We start from the raw sequence: 21,940 nt of genomic DNA, 5'->3' as shown, positions 1-21,940 counted from the left end.
GGAAGAAGGAGTTTTGTGCAATGTGATGCATTTCCATACTTACCTGTAAGATCTGAGAGACACCAAGACTATTGTAGCCTGAAGTACTCTCAGAACTCAGCTCTACATGTTCTTTTTCCCGCTGTCAAGTAAGCAATAGGCAGAGTTTCTACAGATGTCACCTGTCCTTAGGGTGAAAAACTCTGGGGTCTTTTCAAGAAAGACTTTCTGTCACTTTATGTCCTGTCTATTTGCCATGAGAGAACACTTCAAAGTCAGACAGGACTGATTAGATCACCAGGCAAGGCACAGTCCTGGCAGCAGGTCTCTACAGTAGAGGACTCACCCAATTATTCCCTCTTGGAATAAAGAGCAGAGTCTTCACAAAGCCAATCTAATAGGACTTTCTGTAGGCAAATAGTGTGGACAGATGAAAAAAACAAGGGTAGGAAGGTGTAACAGAGGTATAAGAGAGTTGTTAATTCCCACATGTTGTAGAAACACAATAGCAGCACAATCATCACTCTAACAGACTGCCTCATGGAATTTCTTGCCACAGGATGTTGTGGATGCTGGAAGATCACAAAAGCTTGCAAGGGATTAAACAAATGCACTGAAGAAATCTAATTAAAGCTTTTAAACACAAAGATGATCCTCTGGCTCAGAAAGTCCCTGAATATAAAATAATCTGGGGAGTTGATTATTCTGGGAATGTATCACTGTGCTTTTTCTGTTCTTCAGTATCTACCAGAAGCGACTATCTTTTGGTTGTTGATGGTTTTCTTTCAGACAATGCATAAAAAACCATTTAGAAGTGAAAAATATGGTTATATCTGTGTTCCTTTCACTATGAGCTGAAGAGGCTTTGTGAGAAGGAAAAAAATCTCAGTTCATTGGGAGACTGAGGAGGCTAAAGGAACAGGACAGCCACTGAGGGCTTGGTCCAGAGCACAGATGACAGGTTTGCTCAACTCAAGGATATTTCTAGGCCTCTAGTTCCTGAGGATGCTGACATCATTTTAAGTACACTGAGGTGGTGTGAAGGCCTGGCAGAGATAGGCTTGGACTTCTGTCTATAAAGGAGTAGAAGAAAGACATTTAGAGCTGTAGAAGCCAAGAGCAAACAAACCCTAATGGACTTGTGGTCTGACCTGATCTGAGACCACCACATCACCACACAGACAAGGAGCTTGCTTATCTTCTTTTTTCTTTATTTTATTTAAAACTGATATTTGGAATTACAGGAATATAGGGATAGTCTTAATTTATGCCATTCCTCCTTAATTTATGCCTTCCCCCAGTGCTCAGCAACATTCCTCCAAAAAACCATGAAAAATACATGAAATTAAAATAAAAATTGCAGGGGAAAGCAATACCATGTCTCTGTTAAATAGTACAAGTTTGTGTACTGTTATTATATGGCAGTCAGTACTTAATGATATAAATTAACGGTTGGGAAATATATTTCCAGGACCTAACAAAGGGCAATAGTTTGGGTTTGGATTGAGCATTTGGCATGGCAAAGATTGCACCAGTTTCCATTACTCTGAGGTTTAGTTTGATGTAGGGTTTTTTACTAGAAAATAACTTACACAAATTTACTTTGAATTACACCATCCTTTATATCACATCTCTTTCAAAGACAGCTGATAGTCACTGATACATATAATGCTTAAACAGCTGATGTGTCACAGATCTTTTTCTTAATTTAAATACTATTTCAGATCTGCAGTTACTGTTTTCAGACCACTTGACCCCTCTCATCTACCCCTACAGAATCTTCTAAGAGGTCTCAGAAAGTGCAAAGCAACAACACTTAAAACAGATTGTGGCATGTTACTGGTTTTCCTTATTTGGACAATTTGCAGGAGAAAAATTTTTATTATTTTCCTCATACCTTCAAATTAATACATTTTGTAGTCCATTCTTTACACATCAGGAATAATGTTTTCTCCTATCACTGTGTAAAAGGGCAGCTGTTTTGAAGGATCTCAAGCAAACTTCTACCCTGTACCTCTGTCCTATTCAAGCCATACCATTTAATATTTCTGTTCAGTTCATTGAAAAAGTAACATCTGGAAATGTGAGGCAATTAAATCTCATTCAGACTTGAATCTAATTAAAGTGTTGACTTAAATCAAACTCTTTGCATAAATAGATAAGTAAAATGTGCTAGTTACAAGGGAAAAAATCAGTAATAGACAATAGTTACCATACAATGATAACCTAATAGTACATGTTGTCTTATGGTTTCCTAAGACAACCACCAGTTATTAGGAGGTTGACGTGGTTTGGAGCTCACAGCCTCAACTCCCTAAATTTTGCTATCATGATGGGAGATTTTAATGTGGCTTCAATCCTGTCCCTGAATACTGTGCTAACAATTGCTTTCATTCAGAGGACTTATTAATAGACTCGAAAAAGCAATGGATTAGAAGAATAACACTGCAGCCTTCTTTTGGAGACTTGCAACTTTTATGAATGAGTTGTGCTCAGCATCTCATCTCCTTTATGTTAGGGGCACTTCATCTAGTTTCACATGATGATGAAGTTAAGCCATAAAATATATTCCTCTACAGACAGGTTTTTTACCTCTCACCAACAGGCAAAAATTTAGAAACTAAAGGAGAAATGAAGTCTCAAAAAAACATGCATTTGGGTCCAGGCCTGGGTTTATTTATGTTAATTCCCAACTGCAAAAAAAAAAATAAATCAGGGGATCATGAACACCTTTGAAGGTTCCCCTTAAATTTCACAGATGTTCTTATCTGACTAAACAGAGAGGGCTGTTGAAAGGACTCAGATTGCTTCTGAACTTTCCTTTCAAAATTCCTCATTATGGAATCAGCAAAGGCTGAAAGGTTAGAATGGTAATGAGAAATTAGATTCCATTTGAGACACATCTAGTTTACAGCAACATTTCCAAGAGCAGAAATAGCTTGCTGCCTCTGATAAATGAAAGGTAACCTCCTCCTCCATAAGTGAAGAGGACACTAAAGGGAGGCAAACGTTGATTTACTGCAAAGGAAATGTCTGTGAAAACACAACTTTCCCTTCTTATTTTCTTGAGTAGTTAAACCTTTCTTTTTGATTTCTCTAATCTAGCTTCTAATACAGTAGATGGAAAATATTCCACATTATTTAAGTCATAAACCACTAGCTCAGGTGGGTTTGATTATCAATTGCAGGAGGTGGCACATTTCCAACATGCTACCAAGTGAACTTATATGCTTGCTATTCATGAATTCTTCATCTTGTGGTATCTTATCATTTGATTTATGGACTGTTTGGGTTTATAGCTTTTAGACTTATGTTCAGTTTTGTTTAGCTTTTGCCTTTTGTACTTTGGCTTCTATTTATAAAATGAGAGCTCTGAGCAGGATTTGGGCTGCATACCTGCACTCTAACAAGGCTGGGGGAAGGTTCTTGACAGGGCACACACTTTTCACTTGCAACTTGGAAATCTATGCTTTTTTTCAGCAAACATCACCAGGAACAGGCAATGGAAAGCCAGATGCTACGTGAAGATTTTCTCACTAAAACCACAGCTTTGGAACAAAGCAAACCTCAAAGAGTCAAAACACCACCGACAACAAACAGTCTAAAAAATGTTACCCTGAATCCTGCGGTTTCTTGGCAAAATCATCTCTTAAAAAGCCTCACAAAGTGCATGTCAGACATTCGGATACACCAAATAATTAGTGATGGGATAAACTTTAAAAGAACCACTATATGATTTAGATCACTCAAACCCTGGAAAGTCTGTGGGCCTGGAGTAAACCAGAGTAGACTTCACTGAATTCGTTGCATCTTCTCAGATTTACTCCAGCTGAGGTCTAGCTCGTTTGTTTAGTTAGACATCTTGATGTTTTCCATGTCCCTCATCTCTGTCTCTCCTCTTTCACGCCAAACCAGAATGGTCTCTGCTCTCCTGACCCTGTCATTCCAGGCCTGTGACTCCCAGCTGGTTCAGAGTGAAACCATTTCAGATTTCATCCAGCAAGCATTATGCCTTTTCCCACCACCCCAGAAAGTAAGGCAAGATGTGATTTTGCTGGATAATGCACAAAAAAAGCTTTTGCACAGATATTCAGGGTTCAGAATGATTTGTCTCATAGAACTGCTATGACCCACTTATAAACTGAGTTTTAGGCACAAGGACAACCATATGGTGAATGGTGATCTACTGTCATTCACAATTACACCCAATTTTGATGGTGTCAGTACTAATACAGTAAATATATAGACCTACTATTGATACTGCTTAAAGCACAAGTGCCTGCTGTTGTGATTTGACATTTAAATGGACTGGTGAAGCCTCAATTCCACTGAAATCAAGTCATCTTGCCACTGATTTCAGCAGAACCAGATTTTTATGCATAAAAAATGGCAGTTCCTATTATCCCAACATAGATACTTTATTTGCTGCAGGAAATAAAACCATTTAGTTAAAATGCAATGAACAGGTATTGTTACACTGCAGATGAAAGACCCCTCTCTATAAAAACCAGTGTTTTTCATTCCTGAAGCCAACGTTGACATTAGAGATTCTCATCCCATTCTAGTGGCTTGGCTGCTCACCATCTGCTACAGAACTATGGTTAAGCACTCAAGAGCTCCTACACTCCAGGGAAGCAAACGCTTCCAATAAAGACATTTTTATCCCATTACTCTTCCTTCAAATGTGACTCAAACATTTTATGCAGACAATACACCGACCTTTGGGGCATAGAGACCAGGAGAAACGCTGCACTACAAGCCCTCTTTGTAGCTAATTTTATTAGAAGAATGATAAAATTGTATTGTTTTACATGAATTACAGCAATGAGTTACTCAGTGGTGGAATCTACAGACTAGACATCTTGTACTGGGGTTTGTCACATAGCCAGCAAAAGCATTATCAACTATTAAACCAGACTCCATTTACATTATTTTTAGGATCACATTTCCCCTGTGCTAATTAACTGCATTCACAGTTATATCATTATAAAATATAGTTTAATATATATTGCTTAGTTTTCTTCTTTTCCATGCATTGCAAACAACACAAAATTAGTATATGCACAAAAGAGCTTCCATATTTTTTCCTGATACTTTGGAAATTATTTTCATCCTTTGACTTGTACCCAATGCAGTCCTTTCATCATTAGTTTTCATAACATTAGTAAGGCATAACATCACCTTACATTGAGATTATCTGTTTACTAGCCAAAGACAGTCCCCATCTTAAGAAGTTTACTATCATTCAAGGGGAGAAAAAAAAAGGCTTCCTATAAAAAAAAAAAAAGGCAAAATTTTCAGAGCAAAAATTCAAGAACTAATCAAAAATACTTCCCTTTGCTTTTGGAATAAGCAAAGAACCTGATCTGCCTTTGGCACCTTTCTAACACAGTGACATTTGTAAGAACAGAGACTGAGTCCATACACACATATTGTTACACAGGCACAGTAACTCCTTATTCAATGAGTAGACATGTTAATAAAACTATTGAGGCAGTTACAGCAAGACATGAAAATGTGGCCCAAAGTTATCCCCAGGTCAATCCTTCTATTTCAGTACAGGTTTATCAGACAGGTTTGTCTTCTTCTTGATAGCAGTAAGGAACTTTATCTAGAGATGTTCAATAAAACACACAAATTACTATTTATGCACCAAACCTGAGAATCAGACATATTACTCAAAAGGGGAAAAAAACCCTAACGTTCTATTACCTTCAAATAAGACTGAAGAAAATCATGGAAAGGGAATAAAAAAATCAATGTCATACAATGTGTGACAAGTTACATGTGGAACCAACAGAAAAACTGATCACCATAGAGAAATTATTTGTTGGATATTAATTTTAATTCCTGTCCCTTAGATACCAGTTTTGAAATTCTGTTTTGCAGATATTATTTCACATTTCTCAGAACGTGCTCTGCAGTTTCTTTCACAGGACTGCTTCAGTTTTGAAGTTTGCACTGTTCTGGTAGGTCCTGGGAGCCACAGGAAGCAGAGATACACCGTGTGGACACTGCAAGAGGTAGTAGCTACACCACGTAGCATAACAGGGTCACTGCTCAGCTGAACCAAGCCTGGACTGAGACAGAAATCCTGGGGAATCTCTGCATTGAGAGCTCACATCCCACAATACCTACATGATATCTGCCTTCCATTACCTGACCTATCCCAATTTCCCAGTATCTTGAATAATGCACCTGACTGCACACACACGATGGATACCTCCATCACACAAATAGAAAAGGGAAAGTAAGAAATTCCCCTTAAATTCTTCTCAAAGGTTACTGTACAGATGCAGGATGCAAAAGTCCACGTAACAGACCTGTCAGCATCCAAGTTAGCAGGGAACAATGCATGTAAATGAAAGATTAGGTGGGTCTTTTTAATTTCTTTCTGAAAAATAATAAAAGAAAAAAAATCAGGATAGAAATATAAACGACCCCTCTGAGAATGCTTGGGAGGTATGTAGTTCTAGATACTTGAGAGATTATACCTGTTTTCTGTTAACTTTATGATGATAGGCTGCCTGAACATGCCTGGGGTAAGAATAATTGCTCTAGTGCTCTTCCAGCATATCTGGGGACAAGGATCCAAACCAGCTGCCCTGTGCTACATCATGCCATTTATCTCCTCACTTACTCTGAAGACACATAACTATGGATGCATTGCATGGGAGCAAATTAGATGCTTTTTAACTAACTCACAGCCTCAGTGCTAAACCTGAATGGTTAATGTTACATGTGAGCTTTTGGAAATTACTATTTCCTCTGTGGTTTGAACAAATCTTGTGTGATCTCATAACTCTCTTGCTAGAGTAAATAAAACTTTTTTTTTTTTGTTTTCCACACTTAGTCTTTTAAACATGCATAGATATTATGTTAAAAACTATGAAAGCTGGGTATTTTTTTGTGTCTTACTTGTGTTTTTCTCTTCTGATTAACTCTAAATATGACTTTTTAGGGCTTCCTTAAAGAGAAAGTGCTGCAGTTTGGGTCCCCTGGCCATGGCCAGTCTTACCTGGGGCCAAGGGCCCAGCAGCTCCTTTTGATCTCAGCTCTGGGCTTTCAGTTCTTGTCAGAGCCATGTCCCATGTGCATCTGCCTCCAGCTCAGCTGGATCCATTTTGTTGCTGTGCACTGGCTTGGTGAGCACTGGACCTGATCTGTGGATTGACCTCCCAGCTTGAGCTCGAACCTGCTGCATCACCACAACCCTTCCTGGTGATCTGGACTCCTGGTTGATCCCAGTCCCCTTCCCAGTCCCGTCTTGCTCCCCTCAGCCGGGTACTGAGGGGCTCAGCCCTGCCTGGTGTGTTACCATGCTCAGCTCCTTATCCTTTCGGCAGCAGTTGTCCCCTGTTGATCCCTGGTAGCCCATTCCTCAACCTTTTCTAGCTTCCAGACAGAAAACACAGCTTGAGATGATGGATTTTTTTTTTTTTAATACACTTAAACATAACAACATAGTGTGTTTTAACTCACAGAGCCTTTGCTTTTAGCCCATTGACACAGCTGTGGCAGGACTGTTATACCCTCTAGCTGTCCAAAACTTATTTTTCTTTTAAGAGCTCATCTTGTTTTTCCTGGGTAGACTCACTGTATGCACCACATTATCCATACTTTGCTGTCACAGCCTCTAACTGACAGCTTGGTTTTGGAATATTTGTTTTGCTCTCAATGTCTGAGTTTCTGCCTATGACACCAAGATGGGTCTCCCCTCTGTCGCCGTCACACACATCCCCTTAGGAGATGAGGGGCTGCAGAGCTGAAGCTGCAGTAAACTGGTTTTCAGTTCCAGTTTACACTATGCCTGAAATCATTTGAGCTTCTTTAGTACCGTGAGTGAAGTTAGACTGAAGCCTTAGCACATGCCTGAAGTTAGGAATGGTTTCAGTGATTGCCTTCAGGAAAGATAGTCCTTAATGCAGAGTTCTGTGCTCTCCTAAATTGGATCCCTACTGATTAAAATGCATTTTTGAAAAGCCAGTCATGGTGGATGATGTTTTAAATGGAAGCTGTTTAAAAAGATAATTAAAAGAATAATTGCTATAATGAAAACTTAACATGTCTAGAAATGACCAAAATTATCACAGCTGTCTTCCGTGAGTTTAACTTTCTTCTTTTCTGTTAGCAAAAGCCAAGACATTAAAGATTTTCCAGCTTTACCACACAGTGCTGCATTTTTAGATTTGTGGACAGACCGAGTGATCTTCAGCCAGCATCTGAACCCACAGCCTCACGTTCTGGTTTCCCCTCATTACCACCACATCACATCTTCTACAAAGTCAGATTTTCCCAGTCTGTGCTGTATGGCCCTGTCTGAAATGCAGGTTAACAGCAGCAATGCACAAAGAGAAGTAAGTTGCCATGTCACACGAGGGCATCGCACAGCGTTACATAAGATGGCTCCCTCTTGGTTATTAGTTTTATGTCCGTTTTGGCAAACACTCAAATCCAATGTGGCAAAGACTAGCTAAGGAGTGAAGAATGAATTGCCTTCATTAATATTCAACCACGGGTTTTAGCTTCATTGTGACACACTCTTGTGAACGGCTGAGCAGAGCAAAAACCAGTCGCCGTGTCCACTGTGCCATAAAAACTTGCGTGGCTCTTATTAACAGGCTTGGAAGATCCTTTTGATGACACACAAGCTCCCTGCTCTGAGCCAAGGTGCCTCAAGGAGAGCTGGAAACAAACCTAACTTGTTCTTATTGAATAACGCACTGGCTGTCATTAGGAGAGTGAATAGGGAATTAATTTCGCTGGGTTTGGGGCACACAAGAGCAGTGCCAGTACAGCAGCATTTCAAACTGGAAAACTGGATAAACATTTCTGGATGAAACAAGGCTGTTTATGAATTAAAAAATTGGATTTTATCAATCACTTCCAAACAAAACAATTTGACATAAAGAAGCACAAGCCTTAACTATTACATTTTTAATATTAATATTACTTGAGGGTTAAAATTTAGATAACATTAATTCCAGTTTTTAAACAGACTGGCACAGGTTAAACTATCAGTGAATACAGATCTTAAAGTAGTGTAGATTAACTAAGTAGAACTGCATTAATTTTCGACAATTCAGATTCTGGTTTTATTAATTCTCTCACAGATCAAAGCCATTATAATGGCATAATAGAACAATGAAACAATGTGTTTATTAAAAATCTTTTATACATCCCACCTATTTCTGTGTAGTCACAAAACTATGTACTCATTTTTCATGTTGTGGTCAGAGCAAAGGTGCCATACAAGTAATTCAAATACTTAGGCCTGAAAACGTGGGGCATAATGACTGGTGAAGAGGAGCTGGATGCCAGTGGAAGGCTGGTGTCTTCAGAAATGCTGAGAGATGTGCTCTAATTTGCTTAAATCTCTTAAAAATCTATCTCATTTCAATGACATGGCTTCTAGCAAATATTCCTTATTTAGACCTCTGTAAAACGTATGGTTCTGCATAGGATAAATCAGTATTTCCCATATGACTGTGTATGACATGAGATTTAAAGTGTAACACTTTATATATTTTACATAAACAAGACTTGGCCTTACACCAGGTTAAAATTATGACTTTGAAAGGAAAGCAGAGCTGAAGACATTTGTTACAATGAAGGTTGTTTTCTTGCACACTTTTTAAACACTAGCAAAATATTTTTTAAAGGACAAATAAATCAGTTTCAGAAACATCAGTCCTGAGAACTTATCCTTTTTCAGAATTACTGCTTTTTAAAAAAAATTTCCCTGAAGAGGCTTCATGAGAAATGTAAATTATTTTATTAACACTGAAGGATTTATTTGAGAATAATCCAAAACCAAAGAAGATTCCAGCACCTTTCCAGCTTCCTATCCTGTTTCAGCAACAGCTGTCAATTGCCATGAACCAGCCATGTTTAGTTTTTAAGCTAGCAAAATACATGTATTAAATATACATAAAATCTACCAGTCTGGGATACAGGTCGTGCAAGACTGAAGAAAAGCAGTTGCCTGAATTTATTTATATGTGCAGGATAAAAATGTTGTGAACTGCTCTAAATATCTGAAGACTTTTGCTACAGAGGACTCTCACAGAAATGTGCACTGAGGGACAATTCCTTCATTTCAATAAAGGAAGGACTTTTTATTATCTCTAGTGGGCATAAAAGAGAATTGTGTTGAAAGTAGATCTTGTTTCTTTTTGTGTTACAGCTATAAAAGAAAATGTGAGACAAAATAAAGTATGTTAGAAGAGATTGGCAATTGTCGAGGGGAAGGAGATAATGAAATAAAAAGCAAAACAAGGGCAAGTGTTGAAGAAGGAAGACATTAACCAGGTGAAAAGTTGCCATGAGTGCAGAGTTAAGAAATAAGAGCCCTAACATCTCCTATGAAGATAACTCAGTGAATGGAGAGAAATGAGAGGTGATGTGAGCCAGGAGGATAGAAAGCAGGGAGCTGATGGAATGAGATCAAGCTCTCACGATGGAAAAGTTGTAATACTGCTTGGGAGGTGTAAGAACCAGGTGGAAATGAGTTCAGTGCATATGGTGACAGGGGGAAACCTGCAAGGAGGCAAAAGGATGATATCAGGGTGCTGGAAGTAAAAATGACAGTGTTTTATGCAGTGTGAAAGAACCATATTATACTGGAGAGGGTCCAGAGGAGGGCCACACACATGATCAAAGGGCTGAAGAACCTGTCCTATGAGAACAGACTAAAAGAGTTAAGGTCTTTTCTCCCTGGAGACGATCAGGCTCAAGGAGGCTCTCATCACAGTATTCCAATACTTAAAGAGTGGCTACAAAAGAGGAGGGAGGCTCCCTCTTCACAAGGTGCCACATGGAGAAAACAAGGAGCAACAAACAATACAAAATGCATCAGAGGAGATTTCATCTTGATGCAAGAAAGATATTTTTTACATTGAGAACAATCATTTCACCAGAAAAACCTCTCCAGAGATGTGGTCCCATCCCCAACACTGGAGGTTTTCAAGATGCAACTGCACAGGGTGCCAGACAATCTCATCGTGGCTCCCTTTCTCATGACAGGTAGGACCAGATGATCTTTCAAGGTCCCTTCCAACCTGGGCTTTTCTAGGATTCTATGAACATCTTTACTAGGATTTACTGGCCCTATGAAATTCAGATGCTTAACTATGTAAACAGATTCCAAAGAGATATCCATGCCATCAGATTCAAGAGGCAATAACTGGAATACTTTCATGGAGATCTGACAAACGAATTGAAAACAAGAATCAGTGACAGAAGCTTTCTCTTTTTTCCCCTCCACTGTCTTAGGGAACTGTACTGACCAGCACTGAATTTCCTTCTCACATGGTGGGCAGGCCTGCCAGCTGCCAGCCACTGGAATAGCCTGCAACGAAACGTAAGTAGCTGCAGTAAAATCTTGCTAAGCCAGCTCCTTCAAAAGTGTCATCTTCAATACTGAACATCTCAACAAAAGGCATTGGCAACACTGAAATAGGCAGTTCTATAAAACTGAGATTTAAAGAGGAGCTATCTTCATTTGAATGCAGCAATTGCATAGTATTTTAAAAGAGCTTTTTGTTTTTATTTTACCAAAATGCATGATCCACATTTTTCTTACATGCTGTTATATGGGAAGATGGCACTTAGTTTTTCTAGGAGTCAAACATGGCTTTGCAGAACAGAACATTTTTAACAATTAAAAATAGTGATTAGAGGGAAGAATTTTAGAATATTTTACAACATGGACTCTCTGTGGTATGTATTTTTGTACTGTTTTAAGGTCTCAAGTAATAGAAAAATCATACAAAGGTAATACAAGCAATCTGAAATCCACTGCAAGCAGTTCTATTTTAACTCAGCAATTCACACCAAATTCTTTCACCGCACTAAGAATGAATTCAGGAAAATAAATATCCAAGGAGAAATATGGATTTAATTGTTATTGCTGTTACGTTGCTAAAATAAAACAGCTGTGATCACACACTCAGATAAAGCCATTGTTTAACAAATATTTTTATTAAACATCTCTGTAGTGGAGATGAGTCCAGCTCCCCAAGAGCAGAGCAGGCTGCTTCCCAGACCACCCATTGCTCCCGAGGTTAAACAACCCATCCAGCTGTTGGGGGGTGGGGGACCTGGATCAGACACACTGCACATCATGGCAGGCATGGAGTTTGCTCATGGACACATGAAACATGGACACATTAAACTGTAACAACTGGATTTTCACATTCAAGTCAATAGATCAAGATCTTTTTTCAAATCATTCATTTGACCCCTAGTTAGTGACAGCAATGGGGTTTCTTAGAGGGCACCTTCCCAAAACTAACAACGACCCGTGCAGCCCAGAGCACAGAAGTCTTGGAATACTAAGGTCAGCTGATTATAAGAGGCAATGGGGAAAAGCAGGGCACAGGGAGGTCAGAGGTACAACAGGAGCAGTCAGGAAAGTAAATTGACCACCGTCATACAGCAAATAAACTGTGTGTCTGAGCTGTGAATAAAATCCAGAAGTCCTGATTCCTTGTCTCTCTGCTCTGTTGCTCCAGTCCTAATCAGATCCTCTCTCAAAACAACTTTCTAATATAGACAGTCCAGGAGACTGAAACATTTCTCCTATCTACAAACCAAGGGTAGTAAAAGGTTTCCTTCACACAGTCACTCCAATATTTCTGTTATGGCCTCAAAGACTCTTGTTAATATATATTGCACTTTTCCTCCAGGTCGGCAATCAGAATTTCTGAGCCTGAGAATTCATCATTCTGCTCTGAAGGTATTTTCAAGAATTATTCAAACTTAAAATCTGAGCAATCTTTTACAGGGTGTTTCCTTCAAGTTCTGGCATTAGTCAGTCTGTGTTTGCTAGGGTTATTGATGGCTTGTTGGGGTTATCACAGGAGTTTTAAAAGCAGAAGACATTTTCATGCATAACATTTATAAATATCCAATATTGGTCAAGACTTATATCACTTTTCTGTTTCAGTAAAATAACAAACATCTCATATTCAGATCAGACAGAAAATAGACAAATTATGAAGATTCATACTCATAAACTTTTCTATGTAAAACAAGCTACATAATTCACAGCAGTACATAAGGAGACTTAAATTTGTGCAATTGCTTCTAATCTTTAATTGTAAACATGCACTGTTCACCATGGGATGTGCAGTGCTGTTTTTCCAAATAGATTTTTAGGAAACCAATTAAGCAGCTGGTCTTATCTAAGACTTAAAAGTGCCAATCAAAAAAAATAAAAATAATAAAAAAAAAACCAACAACAACAACAACAAAAAAAACCCCACCAGATTTAGGATGGGCTGGGGATTACTGAAGTCAAGCCATTGCAAAGTCTATTGATCAGTTTTCCTAATAACACATCAGTCACTGAATACAAGTGTTCAGTTTTAATTTAAGGTTTTATCAGCCACTTGGAACCTAGAACCCATGGGTCAGGTCTTCAACGGTGCAAATCAGAGTAGTTTCCCTGTAATATACAATTATACAAGTTTGGAACTGATCTAAATATTTCACAGAATCACTGAATATTCTGAGCTGGAAGGGATCACAGAGTAACCGAATGATTTGTGTTGGAAGGGACCTTAAAGCCCATCCAGTCCCACCCCCTGCCATGGGCAGGGACACCTTCCACTAGCCCAGGTTGCTCCAAGCCCTGTCCAACCAGGCCTTGGACACTTCCAGGGATGGGGTAGCCACAGCTTCCCTGGGCAACCTGTGCCAGGGCCTCCCCACCCTCTCAGGGGAGAATTTCTTCCTAATATCCAATCTAACCCTACTCTCTTTCAGTTTGAATCCATTTCCCCTTGTGCTGTCACCACATGCTGTTGTAAAACATCCCTTCCCATCCTTCTCTCGGATCCTCCGAGCCCAACTCCTGGCCCTGCACAGACACCCCAACAATCCCACCCTGTCCCTGAGAGCGTTGTGCAAGCGCTCCTGGAGCTCTGGCAGCCTTGGGGCTGTGCCCACTGCCCTGGGGAGCCTGGTCAGTGCCCAACCACCCTGTGGAGGAAGAACCTTTTGCCAGCACCCAGCCCGACCCTGCCCTGCACAGCTCCGGCGCTCCCCTTGGCCGGCGCTGCCCTCTCGTGGGCACTGCCCGCGTTTGGTTCGCAAGGTTTGGTAACCGAAGGGAACAGTCGTACAGCACATCCTACAGCAGGTATTTGCTTTCTGGTTGAAAACAGTGAAAAGGAGATGCCTGTCAGCACTTTATTAGTGTCTATGCAACCCTTCTGGAGGACCTTTAAAATGTGTTCAGCAGTCTCAAGACCAGTCACTCCAAAGTGTAATAGAATGTAAACCTGTTTAACAAACTCAGGTATGCAAACAGTAAAATCATGTCCTGAAAAATTTAATTACTGATTCAGCAGTTCAGGGAATGGATACAAGGACAAGAGCACCGTTGTTCTGTATTGACTGGCTGCTGTTTCACCAAGTTATCAGTGCTGATCTAATAAATTTCCAGTCTGTTTGTGTGGGCAACACTTACTGGCTCTTTCCTAACTCTCTACTGTTATCTAGAACAGGGCAATAGACTGTAACTCAACTGCTTGGTGCACTGTTTTCCTCAAAACACTTAATTTTACAAAGATGCACTTGCAGCTCCTACATGGAACAAATTCATATATGCTTAAACTCTTTTGTTCTTTCCTGTGGGAGTATGCTCACATAATTTACAACAGAAAAGCCATCCAAGGATGCCAGCTAGCTACATTCTATTTTCATTATTCAGCAATGACAAAGGTCTGTCTTAGCATGAATGCTTCACCTGCGAATTCTTTTTTCTTCAGAATGTGACAATGAAAACATTCACTCTAGCAGTAACATTCATAATGCAAACCACAGTCCACTAACTGAGACCACCAACACATTTATTGGAGTTTCAAGTACTTGCCAGGTGATAGGGGTATGTGGGAACCATATCGTGGTTCTATGGAATTGACTGAGAATCCTGAATTTATTCTAACAAATATGATCTGGGAAGTAGTTTTCAAATAGAGCAGGCAGAGACTTCTTGAACCAGTGTAGTTTAATGAAACAGTAAACATGGGCTCTAATCAATAAAGTCATTGCTCATTTGTCACTCAGCTAATACTCCCCATGCAGCCAAAATGCAAAGTCAGTGAGAGGGATTTTCTGCAATGCTTTTCTGAAACAGAATTAAACAGAACTTCAGGCCCAGGCCCAGTTCAGATCAGATCTAACTGCACAGTGCTTAAAAGAGACACAAAGCTTTGCAAGGTCCAGCGTACAATTTATAAAAATGTGAGTAGTGTGGAATCAAAATCACCTCAAGTAGACTTAAGGGGTCTATAAAATTTATATAACAGAGGTGGTCTTCCAATATCCAGAACCAAAGCAAATATATTACACATGAGAACATTTTCAAGTGGCCTGTTCAGAGAGCAGGCTGCCGAGCAGGGGGGATCTGCCACCAAGGTTTCCCTGTACAAAGATTAAACACGCAAAAAATTATATAACAAAGAGAAGAGAATAGCAGAGCATTTTAAAACAGGGCACAGCTAAGATGGGAGATACAGATCATATCAGATATGCAAACAACACTTATTTCTTCACTGTAATTTCAGTGACTGTGCTCAGTTAGACTGCTGGAAATGGTAAACAGAGAACAGTGCCGATAATTAGTGCCTTAATTAGAAAGAAGCTTCAAACAAGTAGTCTCAGCCACATTGATGATTTTAGCAAAATTAGGCTAAATTCTGTTTAAATGTGGAAAACTACACAAGAATCTACCAACAATTGTGAAATCGATACGTCAGCTAGAAGGGGCTGCCTGACACTAAGAATTAGAAAAGCAAGGCTTTTTCTCAGAGTATGGAGCTCACGTATGTAAGGTAGGAAAAATGACAAGGAATTCATAGAAGGAAGGTACTGCCAACTACATCAAATAGGGGTCAGGTACCCTCAAGGCATTAATAGTTCCCAAATAGTACTACTATTTAACATATCACTGGGAGTTGTGGATATGCCCATTAATCCACTGGAAGGACATTATCTCAAGTATTACCATCCACAATCTGAAGAGCAACTGTAAGACTGCAAAGAAACGAGAAAAGTATACTTTCATTAATTACCGTGCCCTCTCCCCAAGACAACGCTAAAATCATTGAATTAATAAAATGTACCCAGTCTGGTAAGAACATTCTATAATATGTTATATGCAAGCTGGCTTTAGCTCATTTTGTTAGTAGGATTAATTTTTAGAAATTTAAGACTTTCGCATTAATCCCAGATAATAGTGCAGTTTGGTAAACTAATCAGATTACAGTGAATGTCAGTGCCATTTGATTTTAAATAATGTGAAGCATATTACTGGAACTATCACCCTCTCGTTTTATGAAAGGATGATCTGGAAGAATGTCAGGCAGGGTTCACAGAGTCTCAACAGCTGCGGAGCTCTGCTTCAAGTCCTTTTTAAAATTATGGCTTTGTTTATTCTGCTTTATCTCTGACTGACATTTTCTGACAGCAAGTTAGGACAATAATTTTAAAAAGACATGGACTTTGTCACAACAATGGATGTTCAAATACTGTGTAAGAAACTGGTATACAAACTTACCTTCTACATATACACCACTAAATTACCACCTCCTACAGCCAGATATCTGATGTGCATTTACAATTAAAAATTGACTGCTCTAACTAGTCCTTCCCACTCATTTGATTCACGAGCTTCATTTTGCATCTCCCTCGTTCCCCTTACCTTTACTCCAATTGGTTCCAGCAGGGCTCAAGCCTATTTTATTTCTGGTTAATCAGATTAGGTAAAAAGCTGGGATTGTGATGTCAGTGCGTTAATAGAAGGAAGTAATGCTTCCTGCAGGAAAGATGGCAAATTTGACCTTTTAGAAGCAGGTCTTGATCTGCCTGCAAGATGAAAACAGAGCAAGCCAAACCGCAGTAAGAACGTCAACTCATTCCACGAGAGCAGCGTTCAAAGTGAGGTTATGGCTCATGGACTGCAGGTGAGAAAAAATAATACCCTCATGTTTGCTCTTTTGCTTGAAGGGAGCTTTGGGTGGGGGGAAGGAGGTCAGCTTCAGCAAAAATAGTAGAACATTAGAAATAGTAACTCATGAAAGGCCTCAGTTCTTACAGGAGAAAAACTGGATTTCAGAACAGAAGTATCTTAATAGACTCACTTTTTTACAAACTTGTGACATTATTTGTTTGACTTTAATATACCTGTATTCATATTCTTTCATTCTGTGCTGATGAAACAATACTTACTTATAAAATCTCTTTACTGTACAAAATTGCTGTAGTTCATTTTGTTGGGTTTTTCCCCCTTAAACTCAGAAACCTACAGTAATTGAACAACAGATGACACTGAAACTAAATTAAACAACTAATTTCTCAAGTTATAAACTCATGATTTAAAAATTTAATTACTTTGTATGATAGTTTAGCCGACTGCTTTATTATTATGGGCTGCTGCTGTATTATTTAGCATGTGCCACCATACAAATGGTTTTATGAGCCTATTGGGTGTATGCAGCAGGTTGCTATGGTGATGTGGTGCTCAAACTGATGCAATCCTTAAGGTTCTGTTCTTGAACCTTCCATCAGACCTTAAAAAAGCCTTCACACACAGCAGCAAACAAAGTATTAATGTAACAGATACTGTTTGCACAAAATACCCTCAAGAAGCGCAGTTGTTAACCAAATAAAAGGTACGAAGATGCACTGCTGGAGGAGCTCTAAACAGTGATGACTGTGCACACCTGTAAGCCTTAAGATTAGCTTTATTCCATGGGTACATTAACATGGACAAAGCCCCTCCCTCACTTGAGCTGAGCCAGTTGTGATGCCTCTCATCAAGTGCAGCAGAAGGCTGAACTTACTGTCAAGGAGGCTGATCTTTAACTTGCTGTGCAGATGAAAGCCCAATTTATAAATGCAAAAGCAAATGGTAAAGCTGAAGTCCATTAAACACTGCAGTCAGTATCATGATTGGGCAAAAGAAACTGTTCCAATCACAGGGAGCATTGTCATTGCATTTTAGCTGCAGTTATGCAGAATGCAAGAGAGATGGGGATATTGGGAAAAAAATAGAACAAACCAAAATCCAACAATAAAACAAACAGAACTTTTTAAACTGTTCATCATGTCAGTGACTACCCTTAAAGGTGCTTTTTTGAAACTCCAAATGAAAATCATGCTTCGGTGTTCCTGTCATCTCAAATAAACACTGTTATTGTACCGATGCTTCTAATGAATTCCTATTGTCATTGACTCTTGTTGACAGAACCCCATACCCTGCCTGTGTATTCACCACTGGCAACCTCACACAGGCAGAAATTCCCCCTTTTCAAGCTGTCCAGCTGGGCTAATCCAACACTCAAACAATGAGCAGCTCTGCACTGCACTGAAGCTGCTGTGCATGCCATTGTCTAGGCTGACCCACGGTCATACCAGTGTCACTGCCAGAGCCTCTCCCAAGATCAATAAGGCACGAATAAACCTAATTTAAAAACAGTCCTTCACCTAAGCTTTTACTTTGCTGACTTTAGCCACGAAGAAAATAGTGGCTAAACCAGGCAAAATAGTACTGCTGCCACTCAACCAGGGCTCAGCTGTGAGGTTATTCTGTGTGTGTATCTTGGACCATTAGGGCCTATCAATTCTGAGTATTTGCAGAATACAGTTAGTCCAGCCAGGGTGAGATTCTTTATGCATTGCCTTGTAATACAATAATCTGTTCTCTGAAATCTTTAACACCTGTCTCAAGCTTTATCTTTAAACGCAGTAAGCTATTCATGGCCAACTTAAAATAAATGGCAGTAATTGCTTATCTCATTTTTGGCTGCTGTGAGTTTTGCAAGTAATAACCTCCTACTGTTCCCTACAGTTCATTTTTCTTTTCTTCCTAAGTACTCATCTCTGCTATGCCAAAAAAAGGAGAATTAAAAACAATTCATCTTTCTAAAGAGTTTGCAGGTGTTAACTTGTTATCAATACTTTATGCTATCACTGCCTGGTCCACAGCTCTGTGCTATTAGCAAAGCATTGTACTGAGTTCTGTGGAATGTGATTGGTGTGTACATAACCTATTTTGCACTAGTGAAACTTTGAGCCAGCTTTGAATGTTTCTTTCAGTCAGTTCTGTATTTTTAACAATAGCAGGGCAATATTAGATGTGACAAAATCTCACTAATTTGATTTTTTCTGGACTTATTTCTCAAACGTATTAGCCCTCATTTTCACAATTCCTTCTACCTCATTATATATTTTTTTCTTGCCTGCTTCTGTACCACCACATTATAAATGAACAAAGCATCCACTAAGGTCTTGAATCCAAAGACAGATCTGTTTGGGGCCAGAAAAGAAGCCCAAAATGGAGAATGTGTAGCCTCTAGGAGGACACCTCTGGGTGCAACAGCCTGGTGGAATGAGTATGTTGAATAAAGAACTGTAATTCTAAATCTTGGTGTCAAAAGGATTAAAGCCCTAATGGGTGGGTAGCAGCCATGGCCTGTCCCCAGCCATGCTGAGGATCTCTGCTCACAGGGCAAACAGCACAAACAGGTCCCTGCTTCCCACCTATGGGCTCCCTCTGCAGCTTCTCCTCTTCCCACTGCCATCTCAAACCTTCTCCTTTGGGGTGAGTCATCTCCCCTGTCCTCTGGTGGTTGGTATGTCAAACGTTCAGCTGTGAATTCACTCTTAGGAGGCAGAATTTTCTCTTTTACACAATGGAAAATGATAGTCGAGGTAGTGCATCACCCCAAAGTAACCTGCTGCCCTATAATACCAATCTACTTGCCTTAAATTTTAATTTTTGCTTGTCTACCACACGATCAAGCTACTGTGCTCTGCAGAAGGGGAAATGGAATACAAGGGGGGGTTGCTATTGTTTTGGCTGGGGTTTTTTAATGGGTTGATGATGGCCGAGAATTTCTCCTACAATGACTGGGGCAAAGTAGTTGTCTATCCAGTCACAACTCAGACAAGCACACTAGCTCCTAAGTTATCAAACTGTGAATTGTTCTATCAGAAAGATCAAAAACTCTCTGAAATTTTGACACATTATTGGGTGGGGGGAATTCTTTCTTTACGTTATCAGACTGGAAAGCTTTTTCCTATCTGACTCTGTTGCTACTCAGAGCTATTTACCTTTCACTTGCAGATAAGAGACGAACAAAGTGGCTACAACAAAAATCTATTTTGCATTCCTAAGCATTATGAAGAAGATTTAGAAAGAGTCTTCATTCCTCATGGACTCATTCTGGACAGGTATGAGAGGAAAGAGCAAAGTGAAGTCAATGATAATTTCCCTGTGCAGCCCATGAGAAACATGGAAACTCTGCAGCTCTAACACTTCTGTTCTAGAGTTTAATACAGGAGAGGGTTATGGAAAAGATTCCTCTACAACACCAGTTAAATTTCCATAGTACCTCAAATATCTCCAAACCCATCTATCCTGTAATGTTTAGATTTATGGATGAAACCATCAATATATCAAGTGGATTAGGCATCATCTTGTGCACTGCAAGTACATAACTTTCCTATTTCTTCCTGTGGTCACAACTTGCTAGTTATAAAAACCTAACAGCAAGATCAGAATTTTAACTTGGACACTGCTTAATACATGGACAAACAAGTGTGATATACAAAACACTTTACAGAGTGTGTTTTCTTTTTTTTTATCTCCCAGGACAGAACGCTTGGCTAGAGATATCATGCAAGACATGGGAAGTCATCACATTGTTGCACTCTGTGTCCTTAAAGGAGGCTATAAATTCTTTGCTGATTTGCTGGACCATATAAAAGCACTAAATCAAAATGGTGACAAATCTGTGCCTGTTACTGTGGATTTTGTTAGAATAAAAAGCTACTGTGTAAGCAATTTTCTTTTCTTTGGAAAATTGACTCTCTGCATAGATTGACATTCTAAATGCTGGTAGTTTACATGAAAACTCCACAAAAATTGAGTTTATGCACATATTCTGTTCAAAGCAATTCAACTGATTACACACTGAAAAGGAACTGATTTACTGAACTGCCCCAATGAACAGATGGATGTTATACATTCACTTCAACAAACATACAGCAAAATGAAGCAACATGACAAAGCCAGGGCAGGGATCCAACATCCTCCTCTTGCAAAAAGCAAGAGCAGCACACCATTCATACATACATACAGGATAACACTGTTTAGCATGTTTTATGTGACTTCCCTCTCTTCTTTCTCTTTCTAGAATGATTCACCTACAGGAAAAATCAGTTTTGTTGGCGAGGAACTGTCTACACTAAATGGGAAGGTACGAACTAGCATCTTTACCTTTTAAAGGGAAAGAACTGTTCTTGTTTATCTTTCAGGAAGTGCATCTTTATTAAGATTTTGGTACTACATACTTACAGCCACTTGACACTGATTTAAAATGCTGGACTTTGAAACAGTGAGTAATTCCCACTGACCTCAGTAGATCCACAATTTATCCCACAGCCCCTAGAAATGAACAATACCAAACTGACTCATCAGGATGGCTCTAGAATACTAGTGCTATACACAGAATAATAGATACAACTTGACTCACCGTGTTTTAAGTTTCCATAAATACTTACAGAAAGACTCTTCAGAAAGTACTAAAGTAATGTCAGTAGTTAAGCAACAAGCTCCTTTGAAAATCAATTGCAACTTCCTAATAACTAAAGTTTGTAGTGTGCTTTTCCTGGACGTATAATTTACTGAATGTTGCCATGTAAATATTTTCTTTTCTCTCTTTTCTCTCCCTACGTGATCTCTCCCAGAACGTGTTAGTAGTAGAGGTAAGTAAAGGTTGGAGGGGGTGGGGAATAACATGGATGTTTTTCTCCCCTTTCTGCAACTTAGTACATATTGCATATAAAACAATGTCACTGGGCTGCCAGGGGTTTATGCTCTAAATTAATCCACTGACAGTCTGGTTTTCCTTTCAGATTCAAAGGACAGTTTATTTCTTTAATCTCA

General features: G+C 39.3%; 1 protein-coding gene across 1 annotated transcript in view; it reads left to right on the top strand.

Moving 5' to 3' along the window:
- Positions 1–3,895: 3,895 nt before the first annotated feature.
- LOC108509616 (hypoxanthine-guanine phosphoribosyltransferase-like) overlaps positions 3,896–21,940 on the top strand; it is a 21,892-nt gene continuing 3,847 nt past the window's right edge. The window contains exons 1-5 of the mRNA XM_017839142.1: positions 3,896–4,012; positions 20,117–20,223; positions 20,645–20,828; positions 21,189–21,251; positions 21,742–21,759. Coding sequence (XP_017694631.1) covers positions 3,896–4,012; positions 20,117–20,223; positions 20,645–20,828; positions 21,189–21,251; positions 21,742–21,759 — 489 coding nt within the window. The remainder of the gene's footprint in view (positions 4,013–20,116; positions 20,224–20,644; positions 20,829–21,188; positions 21,252–21,741; positions 21,760–21,940) is intronic.

Source organism: Lepidothrix coronata, unplaced genomic scaffold (genome assembly GCF_001604755.1).
Source record: "Lepidothrix coronata isolate B3197 unplaced genomic scaffold, Lepidothrix_coronata-1.0 Scaffold379, whole genome shotgun sequence".
In the NCBI taxonomy this organism is placed as follows: domain Eukaryota; kingdom Metazoa; phylum Chordata; class Aves; order Passeriformes; family Pipridae; genus Lepidothrix; species Lepidothrix coronata.
The sequence above is the reverse complement of the archived record's forward strand: the minus strand, read 5'-3'. Positions and strand labels throughout refer to the sequence as shown.